This window comes from Geotrypetes seraphini, chromosome 8 (genome assembly GCF_902459505.1).
Source record: "Geotrypetes seraphini chromosome 8, aGeoSer1.1, whole genome shotgun sequence".
NCBI classification, from domain to species: Eukaryota; Metazoa; Chordata; class Amphibia; order Gymnophiona; family Dermophiidae; genus Geotrypetes; species Geotrypetes seraphini.
In genome coordinates this window covers 154982096-154995593 of record NC_047091.1, presented here as the reverse complement: position 1 = coordinate 154995593, position 13498 = coordinate 154982096, and the positions used below count along the sequence as shown (strand labels likewise).

The following is a 13498-nucleotide window of genomic DNA, read 5'->3' as shown; positions in this document are numbered from 1 at the left end:
TCAGTTAAGAGTGATTGCAGCATGGAAAAACCTTGCATTCCTTGTATCTGGAACCGCCCTGAATGATTTACTAAGTGGCATAGCCTAATGGGTTAGAACGATGGGCTGAGAACCTACAGTAGTTCAGATCCATTGTGGCTCCTTATGATCTTGGACAAGTTGCTTAACAATTGCCTCGGGTACAAATTTAGAACATAAGCTCTCCAGGGACCTTGAGATACAACTGAAAATGGCATAAGCTAAATCTAAAATCCCTTCCCTTGTATTTCAAAGTGTTAAGCATGAATTTTTTGTTTTCCTTCCAAAGAGATTTATTTGAACATCATTGTAATGCACAGACGGGACAGTTGCTGTTTTTGGTTACTCAAAAGCTATGTAGCATGCTGGAAGCAAATGTCCCAATGGTAATTCCAAATGGTGTGAACCTTCCTGTTGTGATTTACGAGTTGTCTTGCCAAGCAGCCACAGTGTGCAGTCCAGGTAATTTATTCTTCTTCTTGCAAATATTTACCAAGTGGTAAGCAAGCAAAGTAGGGAAGGAAACCATGAGCAGAGTATGACAGCTTAATTGAAGGGAGGAAAAGAAATAGGAACAGAGGACTAGATGCACAAAACACAGTCGCTAAGGGTCGATTTTTGGCCGATTCTGAAACAGCTATCGATGTTCCAACAATTTTGAATGCAAATAACTTGTGCGGAGGTTCACCGTAATCCCATCTGATCGGTTACTGTGAGAGTGACTTTGACACATTCGCAGAGCCGGTTTGGGGAAGCCCGAAAAGCTAAGCGGCAGTGGAAGCCCCAAAGCAGCCTCCTGCTACTTAACTGTTGAGGCTTTTTCCTTTTTTTTTGTTTAATGGCACAGATGTGCATGTGTTACACACACACACACACACAATATCTGCCCTGTTAAAAAAAGAAAGAAAGAAAAAGTGAGCCCTCTCCCCCAATGACAGTAACCCCCACTGACCTCCATAACCAAACTAGAGGCAGGAGGGATGCCCACTCCCTCCTGCCACCGGATGTCCCCCCCCCCCAAACCTCCCCTGTACCTCTAAATTAGGATGACAGTAGGAGGGATTGGGCATCCCTCCTGCTGTCATCCTAATTTAGAGGTTCAGGGGGGCATCCAGTGGCAGGAGGGAGTGGGACTCCCTCCTGCCAATTTTTTTTGGTTTGAGATGGGGGGGGGTGCAGCTCTTTTTTTTTGTTGTTGGTTTTTTTTATATGAGCCCGATATTGGGCCCATAGAAAAAAGTGAAAAAAACCAGATTGACCTGTAGGTTTTTTTCAAGTCAGTATAACAAATCCGATTCTGGCATGCGATGTTAGGGCCATCGGTCGGATAGTTTGTTTTAATATTAATGATCTTATTTGCATGCCAGAATTGGAGAATGTATGTCCGCATGGAAAACCACGTGGTGAGCCATTTTGAGAATCAGGTTGGCAAATTCCATCGGTCCCTAAACCAGTCAAACTGGTTTAGTGACCATTGGTACAAGATCGGAGAGTTTTGTGCATCTAGTCCAGAGGGATTAAATATATATGCTGCATGCTGAGCATTTAATTCCTTTCTTCTCCCCCCTTCTTGTGCTCAGTATCCTCTGAGGAGTTGGAGAAGGGGGACTGACATAGTGACCGAGATGTGTTGGGTATTGGGTCGCCATTTTTTTTTTTGGGGGGGGAAGGGGGGTTGGTTTTATTTTTAAGAAAGGGTAATGTTTCCCTCCTACCATTTATTTTCTGTTCCCAGATCTACTCCATAGACCTTTTTATTTATTTACTGGAATGTATTAACTGTCTTTATGAAGAGATTTACCAAAGGTGAGGTATACAGGTGCAATCTTGTTAACAGCATAAAAATTTATTTAAAAATGTATAGACTGCATATCCAACAATTCTATGCAGGTAAAAATATGACACACATAATTAAAAACAACTTGAGACAAAATACACAAGAAAATACAATACAAAAAAACAAAACAATACACATTAGTGATCTTACAAACTCTTAAAACATCAACATATACTTTTAAAACAACCCAACTGTCGAATCATCAACAGGCCACACAATAAAACATTAGCATAAATATCTTCTCTGGATGAAACAAACAGATAACTGGCACTCTGGCTCATCCAGCAAAAGTATGTGCAAATAGCACAGTTTTTAACTGTTTTCTAAACTGAAAAAGGCTTGACGCTTACCGTACAGTCAACAGTACATAGAAACATAGAAAATGACGGCAGAAAAGGGCCACGGCCCACCTAGTCTGCCTACTCTGATAACCCACCCCCTAACTTCCTCCATGAAGAGATCCCACATGCCTATCCCATTTTTTCTTAAAATCTGGCACGCTGCTGGTCTCAATTACCTGTAGTGGAAGATTATTCCAGCGATCAACCACCCTTTCGGTGAAGAAATATTTTCTGGTGTCACCATGAAATTTCCCCCCCCCTGATTTTCAACGGATGCCCTCTTGTTGCCGTGGGCCCTTTAAGAAAAAAGATATCTTCTTCCACTTCGATATGGCCCGTGACATATTTGAACATCTCGATCATGTCTCCCCTCTCTCTGCATTCCTCGAGTGAGTATAGCTGCAACTTACCCAGCCGTTCCTCATATGAGAGATCCTTGAGTCCTGAGACCATCCTGGTGGCCATTCGCTGAACTGACTCAACTCTCAGCACATCTTTTTGGTAATGTGGCCTCCAGAATTGTACACGGTATTCCAGATGGGGTCTTACCATGGATCTGTACAACGGCATTATGTCCTCGGGCTTACGGCTGACGAAGCTTCTATGGATACAGCCTATGATTTGTCTAGCCTTGGATGAAGCTTTCTCCACTTGGTTGGTAGTCTTCATGTCTTCACTAATGATCACTCCCAAGTCTCGTTCTGCTGCAGTCCTTGCTAGGGTCTCACCATTTAGGGTGTAAATCCTGCATGGATTTTTGATGCCAAGGTGCATGACCTTACATTTCATGGCATTGAAACTTAGTTGCCAAGTCTTTGACCAATTCTCTAGTAGGAGTAGGTCCTACGTCATACTGTCGGACATTGTTAATATGGTCTTGCAGTTCCCTGATAATCTCACCTCGCTTAAGGATGGCACCTCCAAAATAGTAAAATGACCAAATAAACATAGAAACATAGAAATAGACGGCAGATAAGGGCCACGGCCCATCTAGTCTGCCCACCCTAATGACCCTCCCCTACCTTTGCCTAGTGAATAGAGCCCACGTGTCGATCCCATTTGGCCTTAAAATCAGGCACGCTGCTGGCCTCAATCACCTGCAGTGGAAGATTATTCCAGCGATCAACCACCCTTTCCTGGTGTCACCTCGTAGTTTCCCGCCTCTGATTTTCCACGGATGCCCTCTTGTTGCCGTGGGTCCCTTGAAAAAGAAGATATCTTCTTCCGCTACGATGCGGCCCGTGAGATACTTGAACGTCTCGATCATGTCCCCCCTCTCTCTGCGCTCCTCAAGCGAGTATAGCTGCAGTTTGTCTAACCTTTCTTCGTACGGGAGATCTTTGAGTCCCGAGACCATCCAGGTGGCCATTCTCTGAACCGACTCCAATCTCAGCACATCTTTGCGATAATGTGGTCTCCAGAATTGCACACAGTATTCCAGGTGGGGCCTCACCATGGATCTATACAATATAAATATAAATAGAAGCATAAATACAGTCAATGATAAGGATGTCAAACTCAATCACATAAAGGGCCGAAATCTAAAACATAGACGCAGTCGCGAGCTGAATTTTTTATTAAGATACTTAGGGGTTCTTTTATTAAGGTACTCCAACCAATTTAGCACACGCTAGTAGAAGTATTGGGTTACAACCTCTCCAACCCCATGCCGGCTCTGTGATGTAAACAAAATACAGTGGAGCCTTGGTTTACAAGCATAATTCGTTCCAGAAGCATGCTCGTAAACCAAATTACTCGTATATCAAAGCGAGTTTCCCCATAGGAAGTAAGGGAAACTCGCTTGAAACGTTCCCACCCACCCCCTCCCCCTGAGGCCAACGGCACTGCTCCACCCCCCAAGAACCTGCATCGCCGCCCCCCCCCACCCCCACTCCCCCCGCCCGAACAGCCTTACCCCATCTGGCATCGGCATGCAGCCCACAGAACGTGCCGGTGAAAGAAGTTCATGCCTCTTGCCTGAGCCTTGAGCATCTGTGCATGCTCAAGGCCTTCTGGTTCACGCTCTCTCCGAGATTCTTGGAGATCTCTATTTTTAGTATCTATAATTAGTGTTGATTTGCTTCCTGAGGAACATTAATTTGCACTTGTAAAATCTTTTTGGGTCTTGAGATATCTAATGTAGAAAAAGGCCCATCCCTCATTGGTTGTGAAAAGTCAAAGTCTTACCTTCAGCTCATTTCAGCAGGCTGCAGAGAGGATCGCTAGTGCTGTAGCGATCCTTGCAGGCTGCCATCGGCCTCTGCCGTGGTCCCGCCCCTCCTCTGACATCAGGGGCAGGATCACGGCAGAGGGAACATGCTGCTGAGGACGACGACAGCCTGCAAGGATCACTACAGCACCGGCCATCCTCTCTGCAGGCTGCTGAAATTAGCTGAAAGTAAGAGCGGCACTTCCCGAATCGCACTCTGTCTACCGGAGGGCCTGCTTAAGTTAAATTTTTTAATTGTCTGGTGGGCCAAATTTAATACACCGCAGGCCAGATTTTGACATGTCTGGACAATGAGGTAAATTTGGAAATGGCAAATTGAAAGCTAGTAATAAGACTCACATGAAACAGTATCAGAAATATACACATTTAACAGCGCTGCACAACAATCATTTAATTGAAATGTTGATAAATTTCAGTCCAGTTCAAACAATACTATTATTGGTTTTTAAAATTCATTCTGTTGATCTTCCTCTTATCTCGGTAGATATTTGGCATCTTATATTCTTACACAAATTTTAAAATTCATCAGTCAAAATCGCTTAATAGTCTCTACATTTAGAGAAATGTTTTTGGATACAATGTGTGGTTCTATTTTCTCTGTACAGAGGCCAGAACTTTGGAATGTACTTCCTAATAATCTTAGATTTCAGACTTCATTAAACTTTTTAAAATGGATCTTAAATCTTTCTTGTTTACTGATGCATATGGTTAAATTTTTACATCAGGCCTGCGCAACAGTTGAACTTAGAGATCTTCCTTTTATGTATTCCTTCCCTACTTTTCTATTTTATACTGTAGTTCCTCCCTTTTGTCCCTCACATTCAAGACTTGTTTTTATTTTTATATTTGTTTAAGTTAATTCTTTTATTAAAAGCCATCTATACATTTTTTGATAGACGGGATATCAAATCTTAAAACCTGGAAACTTGGCAATGCCATAATAGCATGAAAGAACATTTAAATAGCACAGATAGACATAATATGATGTCAAAATACTATAAATGGATCGTCTAATAAGAACACATTAGAACTTTTGAATAATATAGATATAATGTTAGTGTTGTTCCTACAGTACAATGAGACATCTTACTATGTAGCCAGGGGTCCAATTGCAGATAAATAGACTGGGACAAGATGGATAGTACAAAGTCAATTGGGGTAAATAGGTGGATGGCTAAACTCAAGGCAAGTTCTAGGTACAGCTAATTTTTCTTTTCAGTAGGGGTTAGTCCGAAACCCAGTTTCTCATAGCTCACTGTTAAGGCATTTAAGCCAGAGAATAAACCACATGTGCTCTGCTTCCAAGCCCCATCTCCCATATGGAGTGCAAGAGAAGGCAAGGCCAGGGAGCAGTGGGCACATACTGCTGCTGCTGCTGTTGTGATCAGCTTTTGAACCAGCCTCTTAGGAGGAGACACTGCCCTCCCCTACTCTCCAGATTTTGCATATGTATGGAATGTAATTAGGGAAGAAACGAAACCCTACATCTAAAATTAGAGTTTTAATCGGCTTACTGTATGTAACCTGAAACACTCATTTTGATATCCTCTATGATTCTTATGCAACTGAGTATGCAGACGTTGGCAAATATTCAATGATGACCATATAGACTGAATGAAGTGGACAGGTGGCCTTTTGATTTAGAGTAACTGGCTGAGAACTAGGAAAGGCAAGGTTGAAATCTGGCTTCTCCCAATGACAGTCTTTTGGCAAGTCACTTTATATTACTGATAAACACTTTTACTTGTTAAAAGGGAAAAAAACCACAGTGCGAGCGTTTAACCATCAGTACTGCAAACACAGCCAGGTGGAGGAAAAAAGCCTTAGAATCATGTGGCAGTAATAAACACTATCAGTGGTTTTTCAGGTTATCCCTTTCCTTATTGTCCTTCCCTTAATCGTTCTTTTCTTTACTTATTGTAGTTCCTCCCTTTTCCCTCTTATTTTACTTTGTTTGTCTGGTGTATGTATTTTTGTTTTTACTGACCAATCCCCAGTAATGATATGTTTTATTTTTAATCTTCTGTTTTCGTGCTATTGTAAGCTGATGATAGATTTTATTGTACACCACTTTGAATTTTAGATTGAGCGCTATAAGAGATTTTTAATAAACCTTGGAAAAAACTCCAACCTATATATTCATAATCTTGCAGCATAGGAAACACACTCACAATTATGATTAAGGCTGCACAAAAGGCAAACTTATCTGGTGAAGTCCTAGCCTCGGTTTTCTTCTCACAAACATCATTCCATATAATGCCCAGGGATCAGTCCAGTTCCATGCAAACAAACCCCAACAACAAATCTTTTTTTTACCAGTCAGTGGGAAACTTACATACCCCATGCACTAATCCTTATGACAATGACGCCTAATTATAAAGAGAACACGCGGGAACAGCAGGCCATTTTCTGCTGAGAAAACTCCAATCAGAGAGAAGAATCACTTTCAACAAGTAAAAGTGTATATCAGTTACTAATTTATTGAAATCCTTATTTTTTGTATATTTACTTAAGTCACTTTATATCCCATTGTCTTAGTTACCCACTTAAACTAAACTAAACCTTAACTTTGTATACCGCATCATCTCCATAAAGATAGAGCTTGCCACGGTTTACAGGTAATTCAATAAATGAGGTAAGGACATAATAAGAAATTAGAGGTTATGAAGAGGATAGCTAGCTTTACATTTTAAATAGATAGCTTTACATTTTGGAGAAAAGCCAGGTTTTCAGATGTTTTCGGAATAATTGGAATGAGCCCAGGTTCCGCAGCGGGGCAGGGAGGTTATTCCAAAGCTCAGTGAATTTGAAGAAAAGAGATTTCCTTAATTTACCTGCATACATGACACCTTTAATGAGAATGAGAAAGAGAAAGAAAGAAAAAAGAAGACAGAAAAAAAAGAGAGAGGAAGAGATAGAGAAAAAAGAGAGAGGAAGAGAGGGAGAAAAAAGAGAGAGAGAGAGAGGAAAAAAAGGAGAGAGAGAGAGGAAAAAAAGAGAGAGAGGTAGAGAAACTACACTAAACTAAACCTTAAGTTTGTATACCGCATCATCTCCATAAAGATAGAGCTCGGCACGGTTTACAGGTAAATTCAATAAATGAGGGAAGGACATGTGGAGGAGTGTGTGGCGCAGTGGTTGGATCTACAGCCTCAGCACCCTGGGGTTGTGGGTTCAAACCCCGCGCTGCTCCTTGTGACCCTGGGCAAGTCACTCAGTCCTCCATAGCTCCAGGTACGTTAGCTAGATTGTGAGCCCACCGGGACAGAGAGGGAAAATGCTTGAGTACCTGATTGTAAAACCGCTTAGATAACCTTGATAGGCGGTATATAAAATCCTAATAAACTTGAAACTTAATAAACTTGACATAATAAGAAATTAAAGGTTATGAAGAGGATAGCTAGCTTTACATTTTAAATAGATAGCTATACGTTTTGGAGAAAAGCTAGGTTTTCAGATGCTTTCGGAATAATTGGAATGAGCCTAGGTTCCGCAGCAGGGCAGGGAGGTTATTCCAAAGCTCAGTGAATTTGAAGAAAAGGGATTTCCCTAATATACCCGCATACATGACACCTTTTAACGAGGGGAAAGATAGTTTGAGTATGTGGGCGGATCTGGTAGTGTCAGGTCTCAAAGAATTCCAGGATAGTGGGATTAGGGGAGGAAGAATGCCATGTAGGATCTTTAAAATTAGGCAGGTACATTTAAAGTGAATCTTAGAAATCACCAGAAGCCAGTGAAGTTTTGACAGAAGCAGGGAAACATGATCGAATTTGCTTTTTGCGAAGATCAACTTAGCCGCAGTGTTCTGGATCCGCTGAAGTCTTTGAAGATTTTTCTTGGTTAGACTTAGAGGCCCTTTTACTTACACAAGTCTTGCCCCCACATTAAGGCCATTTTAACCGCAGCATTTTATGTAGTAATGGTCATTTGCTAATGTTGCCATTGGTACACAGCCACTTTGAAAAATTACCACTTGTACAGTTATACTATTCATTTTATAGGCGGTAAGGGCTCAGGGCTATCCATGTGCTAACCAGTTACCTAGCTGCACTTATCATTGCAAGAACACCCACTCTCTTTCCACCTGACATGCACAAAAAATTATTTGGAGAAGGCATAGTTAGCATACACATATTTGACAGTTATTTCAAGGTACCTGAGTACATTGTCGTATGCCATTTTATATTGCGTCAGGTGTGCATTAACATCTAACGCAACTTAATAAAAGGGCCCCTTACAGTGAAAAAGCCCTCTGGGGAGAGGGTCTACAGTACCTGTGCCCAATGCCTTCAAACATGCCATAGTTACAACACTCCTCAAAAACCCTCACTGGACCCTACCTGCCCCTCCAACTATGGCCCTGTCTCCCTCCTCCCCTTCCTATCCAAGCTACTTAAACATTCTGTTCACCACCGTTGTCTTGACTTTCTTTCGTCTCAAGTTATTCTTGATCCACTTCAATTGGGCTTTCACCTTCTTCATTCTAGAGAAACTGCCCTTGCTAGTGTCTGCAGTGACCTGTTCCTGACCAGATCCAAAGGCCTCTACTCCATTCTCATCCTTCTTGAACTATCTGCAGCTTTTGACACTAAAGCACTATCTACTCATCACTACACAGTCCTCACTTGGGTTTCAGGGCTCTGTTTTCTCATAGTTTTCTTCTTATCTTCCCCATCGCACTTTTAGCATATGCTCTGGTGGATCCTCCTCCACTGCCATCCTGCTATGTCCTTGGACTTCTTTTTATTCTCCATTTATATTTCTTCCCTTGATGCTCTTATCTCCTCCCTTGGCTTTCAGTATCACCTTTATACTGGCAATTCAGAGATCTACCTCTCTACTCCTGAATTTCTACAGGAATCCAGGCCCGAGTCTCCGCCTGCCTGTCTGACATTGCTGCCTGGATGTCTCATTGCCATCTAAAATAAAACATGGCCAAGGCTGAGCTCCTTATCTTTCCTCCTAACCTACCTCTCTCATTTGCCTCCATTCTCTATTTCTGTGGATAATGCTCTCATTGTCAGCTTGCAACCTTGTGGTCATCTTTGACTCATCTCTCTCCTTCTCTTCACTTATGTAACAGACTGCCAAAACCTGTCATTTCTTTCTCTACAATATGGGTAAGATCCAACCTTTCTGAGCACACTGCTAAGACCCTCATCCACACACTCACCACCTCTTGCCTAAAGTACAGCAACTTCTCACAGGTCTTCTGCTAAACCATCTCTCTCCCCTTCAATCTGTTCAGACTTCTGCTGCACACCTTATATTCCTTGAGTCACTTCATTGACTCCCTAGCCATGTCTGCATACAGTTCAAACTCCTCTTATTGACCTACAAGTGTATTCACGTATCCCACAAAAGCTACCTTTTTAAATAACTGATGATGTCACTTTTCATTTTTTCAGTTCTTGCAAATTTTTCATGTTGTTGAACCAGTATTTTAGCTATAAGAGTTAAAGGAAAAAAGTTATTAAAATAATTTTTATTAAAGCATTAAAATAAAGTATTCTCGTTTAATATTCCCATGCCTTATATTTCAAGAACTAACTTGCCCTTAGTATGATATAAAACTTCTTGCATCAGAAACATGTGCTTGGGATTTATAAGAGAGATTAACTTTCTGAGCCTGTAAATATAGAATTCCTTATATACTGTATACTATAGTAATTAATGTGGTGTGAGTGGGTAATAAATATTACTTTAACTTAATACAAACTCCACTCTTTAAGCTGAAAACACTAACCCCCGGAAGAAAAAACCTCAGGTTTTCTTTTTAGGCAGAGCTGAAACCTGAGGCTTTTTTCTTCCGGGGGTTAGTGTTCTCAGCTTAAAGAGTGGAGTTTGTATTAAGTTAAAGTAATATTATATACTGTATATTCATATTGAAATTATTGTAGATACAGTAATCTACATTATCCTTTTTTTTCAGATCTTTTGTTGGATGCCCAGGAGCTATGCAAATACACACACTCTGCAGTGGAGTATTATAGACACTGCCATATAGAGGATTATGGATTCATAGCAAAAGTAATGAGGTCTTTGGTTTCTATAATTATAAAAATTCCCTTTTCAAAGGTTTGAATCATTCCCTAAAGTACATGAAGCTGAAATTGAGACAGCTAGGTCAGCCCAGCATCTCAGAAGCAGTCTGTGAGTGAAATTGATGCTTTTTGTACACCCTGAAGCTACACACACAACAGCCATAAGATGTCACTGTAACATTGTTCTTGTTGATAATAGGTGTTTAGGCATAATGAGGAAAAAGATCTTGGGGACTGTAAATAGAATAGAAAAGTTTGTTTCTGTTATACATCCCTCCGAGTTTAATTGTTGTGATCTTCATATCTTAGTGTAAAACCTACCTTTGAAATGTTAGTAGGAGGGTGGCAAAGACAAAAACTGAACCTTCAAAGAGTAGTAGTGATAGTAATGCTGGACTAGACCTAAACAGAGTTCCTATATTTCCCTCAATTGCAAGAGCTGTGTACAAAACCTCAAAATCAGACCGTGATATATTAGTATATGTGATTATGATTCAAAGTATAAACATATCTTTAAAAAATTAGCATGATATTAAAATGGAACATTTAGATGTATCTTTCTAAAAATGCCTGTGAAATACAGTATTTGTTAAGAATACCACAGGTGCCTTTTTCCTGTGGTAGTTTGCAAATGGTTTGCTAAAAATAGATGTTTATTTTATGCTTTGGTTTAGAATTCATCTTTTGGAGCAGACAGAGATGATTACGAAGAGTGGACCTATGAGAACTTCTTCAGTGAAGATGGACTAGTTCTTGATCCACTAGTTATTCTGCCAGTTGCATATGACATGACTATTGCCCTGGTGCCAAGTGCAAGTGGTAAACGTTTGTACTCTAGTTGCATTATAACTATTTTTCTTCCTCACACCTTTACTGAAACCTATTTTGTAGGTGGGAGGGGCTCACATTTTAATCGGTTAGCACACAGCAGTGTAGCTGCGTTAAATGATTAGTGCACAGTATGCCTACCCTCTGCCCTGCCCCCAGCACTAAAAAGGTGTTTTTTTATATTTTTTTAATGTATGGCAGAGGTGTCAAAGTCCATCCTCGAGGGCCGCAATCCAGTCATGTTTTCAGGATTTCCCCTGAAGGTCTGTCCCCCCTTGAAGGCCTTTCCCCCCTTGAAGGCCTGTCTCCCCCCTTAAAAACCTGCATCCCACCCCTGAAGGCCTGCCTGCCTGTCCCCCCTGAAGGCCTGTTCCACCCCCCACCCCAAAGGACTTCTCACTCCCCCACCCCCGGAAGGCCTGCGTGTTCCCCCTGGCCTCCCACTGGGGTCCAGCTCCCCCCCTCCCCCGGCATTCAGCTTCCACCCCCTGGCCCCCCGCACTGTTTACCTTCGAGGAACAGCCTGCAAACAAGATTGCGGTGCTAGCGATCTTTGTACTGCTTCGGAGCTGTTTCCTCTGTCACGGTCCCGCCCCTCCTCTGACATCAGAGGAGGGGTGGTACCGCAACAGAGGAAACAGCTCTGAAGCAGTACAAAGATCGCTAGCACCGCAATCTTGTTTGCAGGCTGTTCCTGGAAGGTGAACAGTGCGGGGGATCAGGGGGTGGAAGCCGAACGCCGAGGAGGGGGAAGCCGACAGCAGCACTTCCCAATTGACCTTCCCCCCCTCGCCCTCTAAAACAGGTGCGGCAGCAGCCGGCCAGCAAGAGCAGCGCTGCCGCTCCTGCTTTAGAGGGCGAAGGGGGGGAAGGTCAATTGGGAAGTGCTGCTGTCGGCTTACTATACAATAAGGTACATTTGTGTTAACTGTTAATGCAGCAGATAACCCAGATCATCTAACCATACAGATAACCCAGGACATTTAGCACCTTCTGAATAGGTGTTTTGTCTTTGTGCTAAGTGTATGGGAAGATGCTGGGCATGCCTCTATCTGTTAATGCTGAAGTTTTGCAATTAACACATGGTAACTGCAGAATTTTAGTATAGCTTGGTGAAAGATGACTTTAAAAATTACTACTGTAGTTATACTTTGTTGAGCTTCTTGGTTATTTTAGCTGCGTTGGCAAAGTACAAGTCTAAATCTGAAAGATGGACACACATTTTTTGTTAAAATATGACTACCTTGAGTGCTGTGATTTTGGAAGAATTTGTTTTAAAAATAGTGGATTTTAAAAAATTATCATATTTTTGCCCACTTCTTTGGATCTCCAGCTCAATCAGAACCAGCAAGCCTGACTACAGGTCTGTGAGTCTGTCTTAACAGCTACCTGGGGGTTTTTTTCCAGTTTTTAAAATTTCTATAATCTAGCATTTCCATTACAGTTAGCTAGGGGCTATAGACTGCAGCAGCCTTTAGGACACATAGGCCTAGATTCACTAACATTAGCGACTCAATCGCTGTTGGACGATTCTCTGGCTGATTTTCCAACAGCGATTGGTTCACTATTCAGTTTGCATGCAAATGATTTCCACGGAGGTACAAATCATTTGCATGCAAACTCTCCGACTCAATCATTCAGTGAGCGATTGAGTCAGGGCAGAGCCCTGACAGTAGTGACAGGAGGAGCAGCCTCCTGTCACTGCTGTCAGGGCTTCTTTTGCTCGCCGCCGATCTTATGGCAGGAGGGATGTCCAGTCCCTCCTGCCATCAGCCCCCCTCTCCCGCCCACGGCTAGCCGAATACACCTTACTCGTCTGCCCGCCGAACACCCACTTAAAAATATGGCAGGAGGGATACCGACTCCCTCCTGCCATCTGGCCGACTCCCTTCCTTCCCTCCCCCCCAAAACAAACTGCAGGAGGGATACCGACTCCCTCCTGCCACTGGACACCCCGGCCTCCCTCCTGCCACCAGATGCGGATACCCCGGCCCCCTTCCCATACCTCTAAAAGTTGGGAACAGGAGGGGTGCTCAGTTCCTCCTGCTCCTCAGCCTCCTCTGATGAACTGGGCCCATCCCAGTGTATCATGTGATGCACGGGGAGGGGCCTAAGGCCTTGATTGACTCAGGCTCCTCTGGCTTCTCCCTTGGGAGGGACCTAAGGCGCCTGAGCCAATCAGGGACTTCCTTAGGCT

At 42.5% G+C, this 13498-nt stretch overlaps 1 protein-coding gene across 3 annotated transcripts in view; it reads left to right on the top strand.

Annotated features, from left to right (window-relative positions):
• Positions 1–13498, top strand: part of KNTC1 (kinetochore associated 1) — a 262047-nt gene that overhangs the window by 131822 nt on the left and 116727 nt on the right. For all 3 annotated transcript variants that reach the window (XM_033954527.1, XM_033954525.1, XM_033954526.1), the window contains 3 exons: positions 308–480; positions 10362–10459; positions 11148–11292. In XM_033954527.1, coding sequence (XP_033810418.1) covers positions 308–480; positions 10362–10459; positions 11148–11292 — 416 coding nt within the window. The remainder of the gene's footprint in view (positions 1–307; positions 481–10361; positions 10460–11147; positions 11293–13498) is intronic.